At 46.6% G+C, this 16,230-nt stretch overlaps 1 protein-coding gene across 1 annotated transcript in view; it reads left to right on the top strand.

Annotated features, from left to right (window-relative positions):
* Window positions 1-1,692: 1,692 nt before the first annotated feature.
* The window catches only part of LOC119923825 (serine/threonine-protein kinase Nek9-like), a gene marked incomplete at its 5' end in the record, with an annotated part of 34,056 nt that continues 19,518 nt past the window's right edge, over window positions 1,693-16,230 (top strand). Inside the window, 9 exon segments of the mRNA XM_038743045.1 lie at window positions 1,693-1,748; window positions 3,780-3,850; window positions 6,009-6,114; window positions 7,465-7,596; window positions 8,281-8,391; window positions 9,434-9,498; window positions 10,150-10,200; window positions 11,204-11,396; window positions 13,462-13,606. Coding sequence (XP_038598973.1) covers window positions 1,693-1,748; window positions 3,780-3,850; window positions 6,009-6,114; window positions 7,465-7,596; window positions 8,281-8,391; window positions 9,434-9,498; window positions 10,150-10,200; window positions 11,204-11,396; window positions 13,462-13,606 — 930 coding nt within the window.

The following is a 16,230-nucleotide window of genomic DNA, read 5'->3' on the forward strand; positions in this document are numbered from 1 at the left end:
GAAGGAAAGTTCCTAACAGGGGAAAAGACAGGAGCCGGGGATCAGAGGTGGCAGAGTTGCGAGCAAGGCAGAGTTGCGAGCAAGGCACAGTGAGAAAGTGAGCTTGGGAGGAACAGAGAGTGCAAACTGGGGTGAATGGGAAACAGAAAGAACGGATGGCGTGCCAAAAAGCCAACAATTAGGGGTTTTCGTTTGATGCAGAGAGCAGCGGATAACCATTGGAGGTCTTCGAGGGGTGAGAGACATGTGCCTAGAGAAGCAGCATAGCCTAGTGTATAGACCATGGGCCCGGAAGTCAGAGGGACTGGGTTCTAAACCCAGCTCTGCCACTTGTCTGCTGTGTGACGTTGGGCAAGTCACAGTACAGTGCTCTGCACACAGTAAGTGCTCAGTAAATACGATTGAATGAATGAACTTGACTTCAGATTGACTGCACCTCAGTTATATACTTTCTCCAGAATGTCCTGTCCCCTGCTACAATCCACAACCTTTCTAATGGTTCTTCTGTAATCAACGTCATGGTCTCTGTCTATCTAGCTGCTGGTCTGCCTCTTCCACATTTTCTACGTTACAAGGTAATCAGTTTGCCCCACGAGGAGCTCACAGTCTTAATCCCCATTTTGCAGATGAGGTAACTGAGGCACAAAGAAGTCAAGTGACTTGCCCAAAGTCACACAGCTGATCAGTGGCAGAGCCAGGATTAGAACCCATGACCCCATTTCCAAGCCCATGCTCTTTCCACTATGCCATGCTGCACTGAGCTGTGGGAAGAAATAACACTGATAAATAAGATCCCTGGGTCTCAAGGGTCTCACAGTCCAACAGTGAGAGCGGTGTGGGGAGGGCTGGTGACATCCAAGAAAAGAGAAACCAAAAAAACAGAAAATAACAGAAAAAGACAAGAATAAATACCGTTGCAGTTACAGTTTCATGCACCCAAACAGGGTGGTTCAGAGTCCAACAGTGTTATGAATCACCTCCCCAATAACCGTTTCCTCAGCTGTAAAATGGGGATTCAGTACCTGTTCACTCTCCTACTTAGGCTGTGAGCCACGTGTGGGATAGGGACTGTGTCCAACACGATTAACTTGTATCTCCCCCAGTGCTTAGAGCAGTGCTTAGCACACAGTAAGTGCTTAACAGATACCATAATCATCGTCGTCATAACCCCAACATTACAAAATTGCAGAAGGTGCCAGGCTGCCTCTTGTCCTCACCCCACACTGGGGTGGGGAGAGCTAGTGGGGGCCGAGTTCGAAGGGAACCGGCGGCTGCGAGGTGATCTCATAAATGGCGAGATATCAGAGTAACGTAGTCAGAACGAGATGTTTGTTCTCCAGTGAAATACAGGTAATTAGAGAAAAGGAACTGTGCAAAGGTTGGAGGGGAGCTAAGATAAACTCACTGCCTGGGTTTTGTTTTGCTTGTTCTGTGATCGTTTTTTTGTCTGTTGGGCAAAAAGAGGGAGAACCATGAGAGCAGTTGAGAGCTTTGGAAGTGAAAAAGTCGAAGACCTCACTGGAGAGCCAAGATGGAAGGAAGGGTTTCATTTTAAGAGAGGGCAGGATTTGGAGCAGTTTTATTTCCTGGTGTGGATTGATAACTTATAGCTATTGGCTCTAAACTTTGATCACGATTAACCCTGGTGCATTTGATTATAAATTGACTTTTCCTTGTTACCTTTAATTGCAGGAGGAAACCTCTATGACAAAATTCTGCGTCAGAAGGACAAGTTGTTTGAGGAAGAGGTAACTCGGACTACAGTGGAAAGGGCTGAGATTGCCTTCTGCCTAATAGTTCTTCATGCCATTTTATAAATCTCGTTTCTTAACATATCTCATATGGAGTGTGATGACTTTTCCTTTTATTTGTACCCTTTCTCGTCTGTAGTCTAGAGGGAAGTCCTTTTCCCAAAGTTTGGCCATCCTCCTTTCCCTCCCCCCCTCCATCTCTCAAATTCCCTTTTTTTGTTAATGATGTACCTAATTATCTTTAGTTCTGTTTTTCCCTGGGCTTCCTTCTGTACAAAGTCACCAGAGTTTGAACCACTATGGCACATCTGGCACACCTTAGGGTGATGTTTCCTTGTTCTCCTTTTTCCTCTCATATTTACAAAGTTCTGCTTCCAGAAAGATGACCTCCAAGGCAGGGGTAGAATGTTTTCCATGGTCCCTGACATAAGCTTTATGATCACCTTGCCTTGTCCCAGCCAGCGCATCGTGTTTGCGGAGATTGGCTGACAACTTGGGGTCCCAGGACTATCAATAAATCAATTTTATTTACTGAGCGCTTACTGTGTGCAGAGAGCACTGTACTAAGTGCTTGGGAGCATACAGTATAACAGAACACATTGCCTGAACCTTAAAGCACCAAGCACTGCTGTGGCCTCAGCCCTAGAGCTATACCATTTAAATTCTTCCATAGTGGAGGTTCCATCCTTAATTCTCTAGGAGGTATAACTTCCCCACCTCCTTAACCCCTCACCTGACTCATGTCATTCCATCCTTGTTCAAAAAACATTCAACCTGGGGACCCTCAAGGTAAGTAGAAGGTTTCGGCTTTTTTTTTTTTTAATGGCATTTGTTAAGAGCTTACTGTGAGCCAGGCACTATTCTAAGTGCCGGTTAGAAATAAATTCCCAGGTTGGACACAGTCCGTGTCCCACCTGGGGCTCACAGGTCTTAATCCCCATTTTACAGGTGAGGTAACTGAGGCACAGATAAGTTGAAAATTGCCCAAGGTCACACAGAGTAGACAAGTGACAGAACCAGGATTAAAGCCCAGATCCTCTGACATCCAGGCTTGGGCTCTTTCCCTGAGATGCTGCTGTTGATTTTAAGGAATAATGTTTTTCCTACTTAGACTGTGCGCCCCATGTGGGACCTGATTATCTTGTATCTACTCAAGCGCTTAGTACAGTGCTTGGCACACAGCACTTAAATGCCACAATTATTATTTCTGCTTATTATTGTTATTACTCCAGTCCCTTCAGTTTTCACCTTACTGGCAGTAAGCAGATAAGTTGCTATTGAGGCCCTTGAAAGTACTTGCGTGGGGCTGCCGTCTGGAGACTGAGGTAAATTTTGAGAAATGCCCAACTACTAATACCTAATGGTATTAAACCAATTCAAAGTATCGGGTAGTAGTGTCAATTCACAACATTTTCAAATGTTTTGGATTAATGCCGGCGTTATTTCTCTAGAATGGACTCAGCCTATAAAGTACTACTGCCTTTTAAGGCCACATCATTTCTCTGAATTATATGTGGTTTCGAGTTTCAGATGCCTGTTGCAGACTGATGATTACAAGTAAAAATTTCTGCTGATTTGTCTCGGTCATGTGAAGAGTGGGAATTGAGAGCATTAAAGGGTTTGTTTTTTTAAAATACCCCATTAAATATATGTATTTACCATCTCTCATTCTAATCCTGTACCAGAGAGAAGTAGTCTGGCCCAGTGGATAGAGCATGGGCTTGGGTATCAGAAGAACCTGAGTTCTAATCCTGGCTCGGTCATCTGTCTGCTCTGTGACCTTGGGGAAGTCACTTAACTTCTCTGTAACTTGAGTTACCTCATCTGTGAAGTGGGGATTAAGACTGTGAGCCCCATGTAGGACATGGACTGTGTCCAGCCTGATCGGTCTGTATCTACTCCAGAGTTTAGTAAGCACTGAAGAAGTTCCGTAAAAAATATTTCCTCCCTGCTCCAGGTTAATTGAACTAACATGTTTAGGTTTAATTTTATTATCATTTTTATACATTTGGATTTCTCTTTGTGCAGATGGTGCTTTGGTACCTGTTTCAGATTGTATCAGCAGTGAGCTGCATCCACAGAGCTGGGATCCTTCACAGGTAATGGCAGACATGGAGATGCAGTGAGTTACAGTAAGCAAATGACACACTTTTGAGTCCTTTCTTTCTACTGACATTTGTAGAGCTCCTACTTTGGGCACAGCATTGTGCTCTTGGAAGGGTACAGAGGCGAGGTGAATCCATCCCTGCCCACAGAGAGATTACAGTCTCCGGAGGAAGGCGGCAGACAGAGAAACAAGTAACAATTAAAGATCAGAGCTTACATGGAGTAGCTTTGGTCCTTTTTCCCCCTCTCACTTTCCAACACTAGGAACGTCCCCAGCATTCTTAATTTTCAGAAAGGTCGGTGCCCTCTGTCTCAGTAAAAGGAGCAGGGCTGGGGTGCTGCAGTAGTAGCGGATATCTTCCTGGGAAAATGGGGCTGACCTTGAAGCTCTGCAGTGGAGGGCTTGGGCCGTGTTTCCTGCTTCACGCCCACCCACTTTGCTCCTGTCTAGCCCAAGGGGAATAGAGGATTAAGCCGTTACCCACTGTCAGCTTGTTGAGGGCAGGGAATGTGTCTGCTAACTCTGTTATGTTATACTCTCCCAGGTGCTTAGTACAGTGTTCTGCTACCAGTGCTCAACTGCCATCGATCGATTGTTTCATTGTTGTTTGTCATTTAAGTAATTCAGGTCCCCAGAATCTTCACTGGACTCCAGTTTTACTAAATATGGACCCTCTGGTGGCTCAGATTCAACCTGCTAATTGCTCAGTCCTCTGCTAGCCTGGTGGAATGGGAAAGACACTTCTCCAGGAGGAGTCGTTTGCATTTAAAAAGATGAGTGATCAATCAGCCATATTTATTGAGCAGTTTACTGTGTGCAGGGCACTGAACTAGGCTCTTGGGAGAGTGCAGTATAATGGAGTTGGATTAATGTCAGCTTTGGCTCTTGGGATTAAACCCTACCCTAGTTTGTGCATTTTGAATTAGAAATTACACTTTTAATCCAGACACAGCTTCTTCCCAGGAGATTAAATGCCCAAGATTCCTAATGGAAAACATTGCTTGTACAGTTGTATCAGGTTAGGTGGAGCATTTAATCGAATATGTTCTGTGACCTACCAAAAACCATTCGTTCTCCTGATGACACTGTAGCTGCTCTTGTTTCTGTGTCAGTTTGCCATTTACCTGCATTTTGGGTTGGCACTGGTAATCTACATGTAACTGGGCCAGAATCAGAAGGTCCAGCTCTGTGTGTTTTTTAGCAAAGAGAGTGTATCCTCACTAGACAGGAAACTCCTTGAGGGCAGGGATTATTTCTACTGATTCTTTTGTGCTCTCCCAAGTTCTTAGAACAATGCTCTGCACATAGTAGGCACTCAAGTAAATACACTGGATTGATTAACCACCCCAAGACCGTTTTCAGCCTTCAGACCCTTCTTGGATAAAAGATCGATCCCTTGATTTTTCAATTGGGAGCCCCCTCTGTGGGCCAGAGACCCCTGTCTGAGTAAATATTCTTATACCTTACCCCAGTAAACAAAGAAAGCACAAGCAATATTCGTAATTATTATTACAGATAATGCCGTGCTCTCTCTCTTCCAGTTTGGTCCAAGCAGCCTTGTCACTTTATGCGCTGGAACATATAGAGTCTTCCCCATTTCTGTTCATTTTTTTTTAATAATCTGGTGATTAGATGTGTTAAATGAAGCCACTCTGGTGGCTCTCAGTGGATTGTGCTTGGTAGAAGGAGTGTCCCCTCCAGGAGGCACGACTACCAAGAACCTTGTTTTTATCACCCTCCTTTCTCCAGGGCTTCAGTGATGGGAGACATTCATGCAGTGGGGCGGTTTTTACCGTCCCCCGCCCACCCACCGCTTTAGATATGAAAATACATTAGTGATGATTATTCCATTGGTCAGGGTTCGATGAGGAGTTCTAAGCAAAAACATCATACTTATTCTAGGATAATGAAGGCCCTGGCACCAAGCCCTTTAAATTCATTTGAATTTAAATTCTTCTAGACTGTGAGCCCACTGTTTGGTAGGAACCGTCTCTATATGTTGCCAACTTGTACTTCCCAAGCGCTTAGTACAGTGTTCTGCACACAGTAAGCGCTCAATAAATACGATTGAATGAATGAATGAGGTGGCTAGGAAAAGAAATTGGGATGCATGGGCTTAAGACTGATCTACATCTACCTTTCTTTTTCAGAGACATAAAGACATTAAATATTTTCCTAACCAAAGCAAACCTGATCAAACTGGGAGACTATGGGTTGGCAAAGAAACTTAATTCTGAATACTCCATGGCTGAAACGGTGAGGGTTCCTCCTTCTTGGGTTAAGTGGGTGGATTTTCTCTTTTCTCCTTCCTCTGTGAAGTAACTCACTCTTGTTTTTTCAGGCTCTCCCTCCCACTCTTGTACATTTCTCCCAACCTTCAGGCTGGTTCTGTTGTTAACAATTAATTGAAAGGCCTTTTTGTAGGATTACAGACAAGCTTTTACAAGCCTTGTCAATCATCCTCCCCTCGCAGTCCTCTACACCTTCCACCAGTCATAGGCTTTTCAGAAAACAACCAAATATCCCTCTACCCCCAGTCAGAATATCTGCAAAATATTCCTTGTTTCCCTGTCTTTAGATGTATATGGTCAGGGCATATGTTTGGTCACGATGTCTCCAAGTGCCTCTTTGAGAACTCCTAGTTCAGGGAGAGTCATAAGTTTCAAATAGGAATCAGTGCCCCAGAACATTTTGTTCTGAAACGTCAGGGGCAGGATGAGCTAAAGAACTCCTCTCTTCCCCAATCTCAAGAAACCATCTCTTAAAAATCAACCTAAGACCTCTCTCGGGGATTGTCGGAGAACATTAAGAGGTGAGGGCGGTTTGGGGGCTTGCAGGGACGGTCAGCCCCTCGGGCGAGGATGGACTTTGGCGCTGCCCTTGATTTCCGGGTCAAGAAGAAGCAGCAGCTGGGTTGGCCACTCTGGAAAATGCCCGGGACCCTGCTGAGTGGCAGAGGTGGATTTGAGTAGCGTTATTTGGCTAGAGTCCCGTTGGGCATTCTGAGCCCCTTAGTTAGGAAGAAGGGCCAAATGATGGGCTGGAGGCAGTTCCAAAATCGGTCGTCCCTCTGTTTAAAAATATTTTTCGTAAGGGGAGTAAAAGCCAAGAAAATCCACATCCACACAACTGATTGAAACTGGGGGTTGTTAGACACTTCTGTGATAACAGTTGTGTGCCATTTCACCAATCCGGGCTCCTCAAAACACTGTAGCTTCTTTTCTTAGGGAATTTTTTGGCAATTGAAATGGTTTCGGAAGTCTGAAATGTCCCTGGACTAGCTACCCACCCAAGGTTGCTGCAGTCCGAGGGTCAGGTGGTCCACTGTCTTTTCTAAGTAGCCTCGCCACCTTCCCCGTTCCAGATGTTTCCCGGCAAGCCGGCTCTGCTGACTTGAGCCGAAATGGGTTGATGTCACCCTGGGAAAATGGTGCTGCACATTCGGTATCCCAGATTCCATTTCTGCAGCTGAGAATTTGGAGAGCTTTGAAAGTCAGCTCCCGGTCAGGAGGATGGAGCAGCCGAAGTGGTGATACTGCCATCTCAGGAGATCAGACTGGTTAGCGGGTGAATGATTTTGTTTATGTGTTCTCTTGTGGTGTTCAGCTTGTGGGAACCCCATACTACATGTCTCCAGAACTCTGCCAAGGGGTGAAGTACAATTTCAAGTCTGACATCTGGGCAGTGGGCTGTGTCATCTTTGAGCTGCTCACCTTGAAGAGGACCTTTGATGCTACGGTGAGGTGATGCGGACCGAGATGCTAGTTGTTCTCCACTGTCCTCCGCGTTGTTGCTGTTGGGCTCACGGGGGGAATTGATTTGCTTTTAACCACCAAATTTTTCATTTTGAGATCATCTTAGTGGCCAGGGAATTTACAGGTTTATTATAAACTCAGTGTTCTTCTGCACTATCCCAGAGCTCCAGGCCCCTTGCTTTGGATGCCCTGGATCCTCTGATGACAGCAGGGTAGCCTAGCCCTAGATTTAGAAAATCTGGCAAAGTTCACAGCCGACTGAAACCCCGTGCAAGTTCCTGACCTTCTCCCTGCCCCATGGCGTTTTTATTCCCCCAACCAGAGACAGTTCCTTCTACCAGGGATTCTTATTGTTTTGATGAAGAACTTTACCCTTTTAATAGTTTTCCTTTGTTATAGTTCACGAACCCCTGTCTCACTTCTCTTTTCCAATGGGATGGGTGACTTGTTTTTGTAGTGTACCATCCAGTACACTGAATTCAATTCCTTTGCCCACTGCAGTACGTGGGGCAGTAGTGATTTAAAGGCACAGGGATGTCGGGTTGCCCATTCTTTCCCTCGCCAGAGAGTAATGAGAACTGAGCTGAAACCTCAAACTAGTGTACAGTGAATTCCTAGCATTCCTTCCGTCCAGAAATTTGTCTCTCTCAAAACTGTTCTCTTTTAGAACCCACTGAACCTGTGTGTCAAGATTGTTCAGGGGATCCGGGCCATGGAGGTTGATTCCAGCCTGTACTCTCTAGAGCTGATCCAGATGGTACATACCTGTCTCGATCAGGTGGGTGTGATGCAGAGTTTCTGTGTCATTCTTTATCTTGCCCTCCGTCAACCTTCAAGTTAAAGGAATTGGGGAGAAAGTCTGATGTAGTCATACATGAAAAACACACCCCTTCATCTCTGGACAGAGACGTATTCATGAATGCACCCAGAAAGCTTAGATTTCCCGAGGTTTTTCTGGACTTATTACTCCTTATATCCTGGTGAGAGAGAGAGAGAGAGAGAGATTGCTAAACAAATGGTGTTTTGTTGTCACGCTAGTTGTGATTGAAGTTTATATAAATAAAACAGAGAGAAAGAGAGGGAGAGCTTGCTAAGTTAATGGTACTTGATTGTCAAGCTAGTTGTGAGTGAAGTTTATGTAAATAAGACAGTATGGCACTGGAGTCCTGTCCTGAAAACAGCCTCATCATCTGAATCAACTGTCTTCTGTACCTCTCTGAAGGGAGCAGAAACATACAAAAGGCATTTAAATGCTTTGAGTTCCGGATTGTGTTGTTTACCACCTTTTTGCATCCCCAAACGCTACCATAGAAATTTCCAACTGAGTCAGTTAATATTTTTGCAAATAATAATTGATTGATTGATAATCAAAATACCGATGAACTAAGTTCTCAGTTATCCAAGCATATTACTTTAGAAGCTATCAGTTCTTTTGCTGCAGTTGCCGTTGATTCTCAGAGGGAGAGGGAGAGTGTTGCGGGTACCACACAAACCATTACTATTCATGTGCAGTCACTTCTAGCCATTTAGTACTGGAAATAATACAGCTACCGAGACTTCTTTGAAAACAAAGACTGGTAATATGTCAATAAATGGTATTGAGCACTTATTTTGTTCAGAGTACTGAATTAAGCACCTGGGAGAGTATAGTATAACAAAGTAGGTAGACATATTCCCTGCCACCCAAGGAGTTTACAGTCTACATCCTTATAGTCAGGTGACCTTTGGCTTATTGGACCAGGGCTCTTCTGAGGGGTGGGCAGGTGTCTGTGCTGGAATCCCCTTGCAACCAGAACTGATCTCCTGATTATCTTTGACAGGACCCAGAGAAAAGGCCCACTGCTGATGAACTTCTCAACCGCCCTCTTCTCAGGAAACACAGGAGGTAAATGCAGAAAGTAAATCCACTCTCCTCCCGTGGATAGAGCTGGGATGGACTTCATAGGATCCGGAGCAAGGGCTCAGTGAGGCTAATGTATATCTGCAATCAGAGTGCCTTCTCTGGTTGAAGGAAAGCGGAACCTCCTGCTCTTGGCCTCTTTGACTCCTGGTATCCTGCCTGGGTTGGGGTGGGGCCCGGGGTGGTCACTCTCTGCACTTCCCCTTATCGAATCAGATGAGCCTGCGGCCCGAGGTTTTTAGTCCAGAGGTGGGAGTTGGAACTGAGCCTTTTTTCCTCCAGATTCTATGTGGAATGTGCAGTTTGGTCACATCTCGGCTTGCCTTTCCACTAGGGCCAGGCAAAATGATTCCCTAGGTTATCCTGTGTCCATTCCCTCCAGGCGTGAGGATCTGCCTAATGGGGATGAGGAGTAGGTTTCGAAAGGTAAGGTCTGTAAAGCGCCTTGGGGTAAGACAGAGAAGACCTGTAGGAGCCTTTTACTGTTTCACATAATATAGTAGTAGATTTATTGAGGGTCCTCTTGGTGCAGCATACTGGGAATGGGCATTTGGGAAGTACAGAATCAAAGAAGCAGCACTTCCCCTGTCCACCAGGAACTTATCCTCTCATGTTCCTTTGCCTTTCTCCTTACAGGGAGATGGAAGAAAAAGTCGCACTGCTTAATGGACCAACCAAAAGACCAAGGTAACTTACTACTGTAGAAGGGAGTGTTAGGGAAATCAGTCAATCAGTCAGTTAATCAGTGATGCTTACTCAGCACTTACCATGTGCAGAGCACTGTACAGAGCGCTTGGTGCAATAGAATAGATAGACCCAATCCCTGCCCTCAAAGAGCTTACAGAATAGAGTGGGGGGGACATACATTTATGATTTGTTGAAGAATATCAGAGAGCCTGCTCAAGAATCTCTCCTCAAGCTTTATCACTGATTGATTAGGCTGAATAGAGAGCGTGTACTAAATAAGCCCTTATTTAGGGAGCGTTCAATAAAAGTAGAAGACATTACCCCTGGCCTCAAGGAAGTTACCATCTAAGGGGGGAGTCATAAAGGGACAAGTGATTTGCCAGTAGAGGGAGAAGAGGGAAGAGCAATGCTATAATGTTAAACGTTAGACAATATTCATCCATTCATTCATATTTATTGAGCGCTTACTCTGTGCAGAGCACTGCACTAAGCTCTTGGGAAAATATAATGTAACTGTAAACACATTCCCTGCCCACGTCGAGCTTACAATCTAGAACTATACAGCCGGGGAACATGTGTGTTATACAGAAGACCCCATCTGCTCTGTCAGCTAACATGCTCTTTCTGTTTGGATGGAGCCGATGGCCAGAAATCCCAACCTGAGGCATCATCAGCTAAAACAATTGAGACATTGGGGGCAAGAGGTTTGAAGAAGTTGGAGGAAGCATGGGTGTTGGCCGAACCCCAAATGGGTTTGACCCCAGAGAGGGTGAAGAAGGGCCAGGTGACACAGCCTGTGAACCAGAGTGGAAGATCCCTGGCACGGCGTGGTGGAGATTTCAAGGTTGGAATAACAAAGCCAGCCCTCTTGCTTGACGAAGAAGGACGTTGCTATCTGTTTGCTTGCCCCAAGCCCAAGGATCCTATTCGAAGGAAGAAGCAGAAAGCCCTTTTCTTCGTTTGAGTGCCTGGGCTAAATATGTCTCCTTTGGTGGTTGTGCAGGTCCAGTACCGCGAATGAAACACCCATTGCTGTGGTGACCTCTCGCACGAGTGAGGTGTATGTTTGGGGAGGTGGGAAATCCACTCCTCAGAAGCTGGATGTCATCAAGAGTGGCTGCAGCGCCCGACAAGTATGTGCAGGGAATACCCACTTTGCCGTAGTGACAGTGGAGAAAGAGCTGTACACTTGGGTGGTAAGTTAACCTTCTTTCTCTTCTGGGTTCGGCATGCCAGACCTGGGCAAATTGGATGCCCCGGGGGCCACGCTAGGCAGGAAACAGTCCATCAGTGCTATTTAATGAGCATTTGCTGTGCTCAGGGCACTGTTCTGAGCACTTGGGAGAGCACAATAGAGTTGGTAGATACAGTCCGTGCCTTCAAGGAGTTTACAGTCTAGCATTCTGTCTGCAGGAGTCATGCAGCAGCTTGCTAGGATAGAGCCAGAAAGCTTTGAAAGTTCTGGCTGTGAACGAGGAGGGCTGAAGAGGACCACTTAGGGCCTTTGTGTCCTACCAGACAACCAGAATATGAGGAATCTGGATTTCTGAAGTTCCAAAACCTTTTAGCACCTCACCACTGAGGTCGTTTTCTTCTTTATTCAACCGTCACCCACCACCCCCGCTGCTCCATTGCATTGCCTCCCGGCCTGAACTTATGGTCTTTTTTAAAAATTCGAATAAAGTGCAGAACTCATTGTCACAGGACGGGGGTGACTCACTCGGACCAGGTCATCGCTGCTCAAAATAGTTCGGTTCTGACCACTGGCCCCCTCCTCCCTTCTCCATCTCCCATGCCCCTCCAGGGGTCACAAGAGCTCATGAAGGAGTGCTCTGAGATTTCATGTGTCTCAGGGTGGCACCACTAACCAGGATCGGGCAAGAAGAGATCTAAATTTGCGCGCCAATATTTGCTGCTCCGAAATCCAGAAAAATAAAGGACCTGGGTTCGTCGCAGTACCTAAGCAGGCTGAATGGGCAAGGCGTTCCCAAGCCCTAAAACTTAGTCTCCTCTGGGGCTTCAGTCCCTAAAGAAAAATGCCAAAAGAACCATAATGAGAGGTTGTTGCTCTGCTTGGTAGAAACCACATCCCAGAGAGTGTTCGAAGGCCAGCGGAGGTAGAAGTGGTAATAATTTGGCAGAGGCGAGAATGGGCTAACGCAGAGTTACCTAATCTAAGCCAGGCTTCAGTGCTGCTTTCCCACAGGGCTTCCACAGGGCATCATGAGCAGTTCGGGGAAGAGAATAGCTATTTAGCCCCTGACCCATGACAGCGTTGATAAGACTGGGTTAGGTATCTAGACGTCAGGGTTTCCAAGAAAACCAGAGTTTCTGAAAAACCATCTGAAGGTTGATTTTTTTAAAGACGGCGTATCTATTTACCCAGAATCGGGTGCTCGTTCGCAACTACCTTCAGGGGAATGTCAGCTTTTTCACCATTTTAGGGTCTCACCCCCTGGAAGTTGTGATAGTTTTTTTGTTTTTGGTGGGATTTTTATTGGCATTTGTTAAGTGAGTACTATGTGCCAGGCACTGCACTAAGCACTGGGATAGCTGTAAGCTAATGATAATAATAATAATGGCATTTGTTAAGCACTTACTATGTGCAAAGCACTGTTCTAAGTGCTGGGGAGGATACAGGGTGATCAGGTTGTCCCACGTGGGGCTCACAGTCTTAATCCCCATTTTACAGATGAGGTAACTGAGGCACAGAGAAGCGAAGTGACTTGTCCGAAGTCAGCTGACAAACGACGGAGCCGACATTTGAACCCATGACCTCCGACTCCCAAGCTCTGGCTCTTTCCACTGAGCCATGCTGCTTCTTGACGTTCCCTAATTAGGTAGTGCACACAGGCTTAATCCCCATTTTACAGATGAGGTAACGGAGGCTCAAAGAAGTGAAGTGACTTGCCCGAGGTCCCACAGCAGACAAGTGGCAGGGCCGGGATTAGAACCCAGGTCCTTCTGATTTCCAGGCCCAGGCTCTATCCACTAGGCCACACTGCTTCTTGACATTCGGGATTTGCCGTCTTCAGGCGGCTCAGTGTATTCTGGTTCAAGTTCTGTCTGTGTGTCCGTTGGCTGGAGGTTTTGCTGATATAAGAGGGCTGAATGTGGCGTCCGCCAACGTAAGTGTTAGGGGTTATTCCTGCCAGCCTTCTATCAAGCTTCGGCCTGAGCCTCAGGCCGGCTTTTGCAAGATGATTGGAGTTGAGAGCCGCGATGGTTAATTAATCCTCACAAGCATTCCTTGCCTTACAGAATATGCAAGGCGGCACCAAACTCCACGGGCAGTTGGGGCACGGAGACAGAGCCTCCTATCGGCAGCCAAAGCACGTGGAGAAGTTGCAGGGCAAGGCCATTCATCAGGTGTCCTGTGGAGACGACTTTACAGTCTGCATCACCGGTGAGGCACCCCAGAGTCGGACGGAGAGGCTGCTTCTTCCCCTGCAGGGCCAGGCCTCCATTTTTAGGGACCCTGGTGGGCAGTTGCTCCTGGACACCGGGTTGATTGCTTCAGGCCGCGTGGCTCACAGAAGCCTTTACCGAGGGAGAGTCCAAAGAAGCGGGCAGGACAGAAAAAAAGAAATTTCTGCTCCTCAGACCCCCTTCCCGCACACCCGTCCCTTCACGGATCTTTTCAATCTGACTTTGAGGGGATCCCAACCTGGCCCTGCTTCGGCCATGGCACCCTTCATCTGGCATTTTCTTGGGCCCGGGGTAGAGCAACATGCCTTGTGAATAGTGCACCAAACAGGGCGGCAGGAGAAGTGACTTCTGTTTGACTCTGCCGCTGCTTTGTTTTGACCCTCTTTTATACCTGTTGGGTCAATTTCCATGTGTATAAAATAGGGATTCTTATATCTGTCGCACTCCTTTTAAGGATACCATAGAGATGAATGAGGGAGTGGCTATTTATGCCTGTGGGTTCTTGGAGAGAAACTCTAGTTGACTGTACGGTGGTCAGCAAGGTCATTGTTGTAGCTACCATCAATCCCAGTTTCTCCAAGGGTGGGAAGAGGCTGTTTTACATTTGCATGGAAACTCCTCGGGAGCGTGAGCCAAATAGATGCCCTTGAGCCCGGTTGCAGAACTAGTGCGTGAGGCCCCGATGAACTAAGAAGCACTGCCTCTCCTCCCACTCCCTTCTGCATCACCCTGACTTGCTCCCTTTGTTCATCCTCCCTCCCAGTCCCACAGCACTTGTACATATCTGTAGTTTATTGATGTGTATTTGGTTCTCTCTCCCCCTCTGGACTGTAAGCTCACTGTTTATTGCTGTATTGTACTCTCCCAAGGGCTTAGTACAGCGCTCTGCACACAGTAAGTTCTCAACAAATACAATTGAATGAATGAGAAGAACTAAAGGAGGACCTCAAATGGCCCTCCAAAAGCTAGGCCATGTAATTCCATCCATGCTGTGGAGAGGAGAGTATATCCTCTTGCATGCAACTCAAGGATATTATTCCCAAATCCTCACTCAAGGCTGTCACCCAAGGAGGCTTCAGGCTACCACTATTTGGAGTTGTGTCTGGCGGCAGGCCGGCTGCCAGAGATTCTGCCAATGGTGAGGTCCACGCAAGGGGGCTCCCCAGTGATACCACCTCAGTAACGATGATAATGATATTGATTAAGCACTTACTAAGTGCCAAGCACTGGGGTAGAGCCAAGATGGTCAGATGGGACATGGTCCGTGTCCCACACGGGGCTTGCAGGCCATCCAGTATGGAAGGAAACAGAGCGGACAGTGAAGTTTCTCCCATCCTTGCTGTCAGTTGAAGAAGAGTGAAAGGAGGGAGGTTGTTTTCCCTCCATAGCTCCCAATAGTATATATATCGAGTGCCTTAATCTTTTGGGAGAGTGCAGTGAAAGTTGTAGACCCCCACTCTTTCCTTGAAGGAGTTTATAGTTTAGCAAGTGGTCTAAGTTCCCAAGGAACTGCTGAAGTAGCAGTTGGTGGGGTGGGGATATTGGATGGGTGTTGAGGGGGATTAATCAGGAAAGCAGATGTGATTGCAGAAGGGCTTTGAGGATGGGGAGAGCAGTGGTCTGTTGGATGTGACGGATGAGGAGGAAATTCCAAGTCAAAGGGGAAGTGTGAGCAAGGGGTCGAGGCAAGAGAGAGGAGAATGAGGACAGGTGAGTTGGTTGATTTGAGAGGAATGAATTTGAGTGGACTGGAAGAAGAGCAAGGGTAAGTAGGGGGAGGAGAGTTGATGGAGTGCCTTAAAGCCAAAGGAGTCACCAATCGAGGTTTCTGAGGTTTGGGGAGTTGTGCACAGTGTCGTTTCAGAAAAATCTATCCGGCAACAGAGTCAAGTATAGACTCGAGAGGAGAAAGACTGGAGGCAGGGGAGTCCATGAGGAGGTTTATTCAGTAATCGGGACAGAGTGTGACTTGGAGAAGCAGCATGGCTTAGTGGAAAGAGCATGGGCTTGGGAGTCAGAGGTCGTGGGTTCTAATCCCGGCTCAGCCACTTAGCAGCCGTGTGACTTTGGGCAAGTCACTTAGCTTCTCTGTGCCTCTGGAAAATGGGGATGAAGACTGTGAGCCCCACATGGGACAACCTGATTACCTTGTATCTACCCCAGTGCTTAGAACAGTGTTTGGCACATAGTACGTGCTTAACAAATACCATTATTATTATTACTATTATTAATAATGGCATTTATTAATAATGACATTAAGCGCTTACTATGTGCAAAGCACTGTTCTAAGCGCCGGGGAGGTTACAAGGTGATCAGGTTGTCCCACGGGGGGCTCACAGTCTTAATCCCCATTTTACAGACGAGGTAACTGAGGCACAGAGAAGTTAAGTGACTTGCCCAAAGTCACACAGCTGACTATTGGCGGAGCCGGGATTCGAACCCATGAACTCTGACTCCAAAGCCTGGGCTCTTTCCACTGAGCCACGCTGCTTCCCCAAGCTTGGACCATCAACGGGGCAGTTTGGATGAAGGAAGAGGAGGATTCTGAAGATGTTACTGAGGAAGGACTCGCAGGATTTGGTGTTAGACTGAATATTGGTA

Source organism: Tachyglossus aculeatus, unplaced genomic scaffold (genome assembly GCF_015852505.1).
Source record: "Tachyglossus aculeatus isolate mTacAcu1 unplaced genomic scaffold, mTacAcu1.pri scaffold_282_arrow_ctg1, whole genome shotgun sequence".
Taxonomy (NCBI): Eukaryota; Metazoa; Chordata; class Mammalia; order Monotremata; family Tachyglossidae; genus Tachyglossus; species Tachyglossus aculeatus.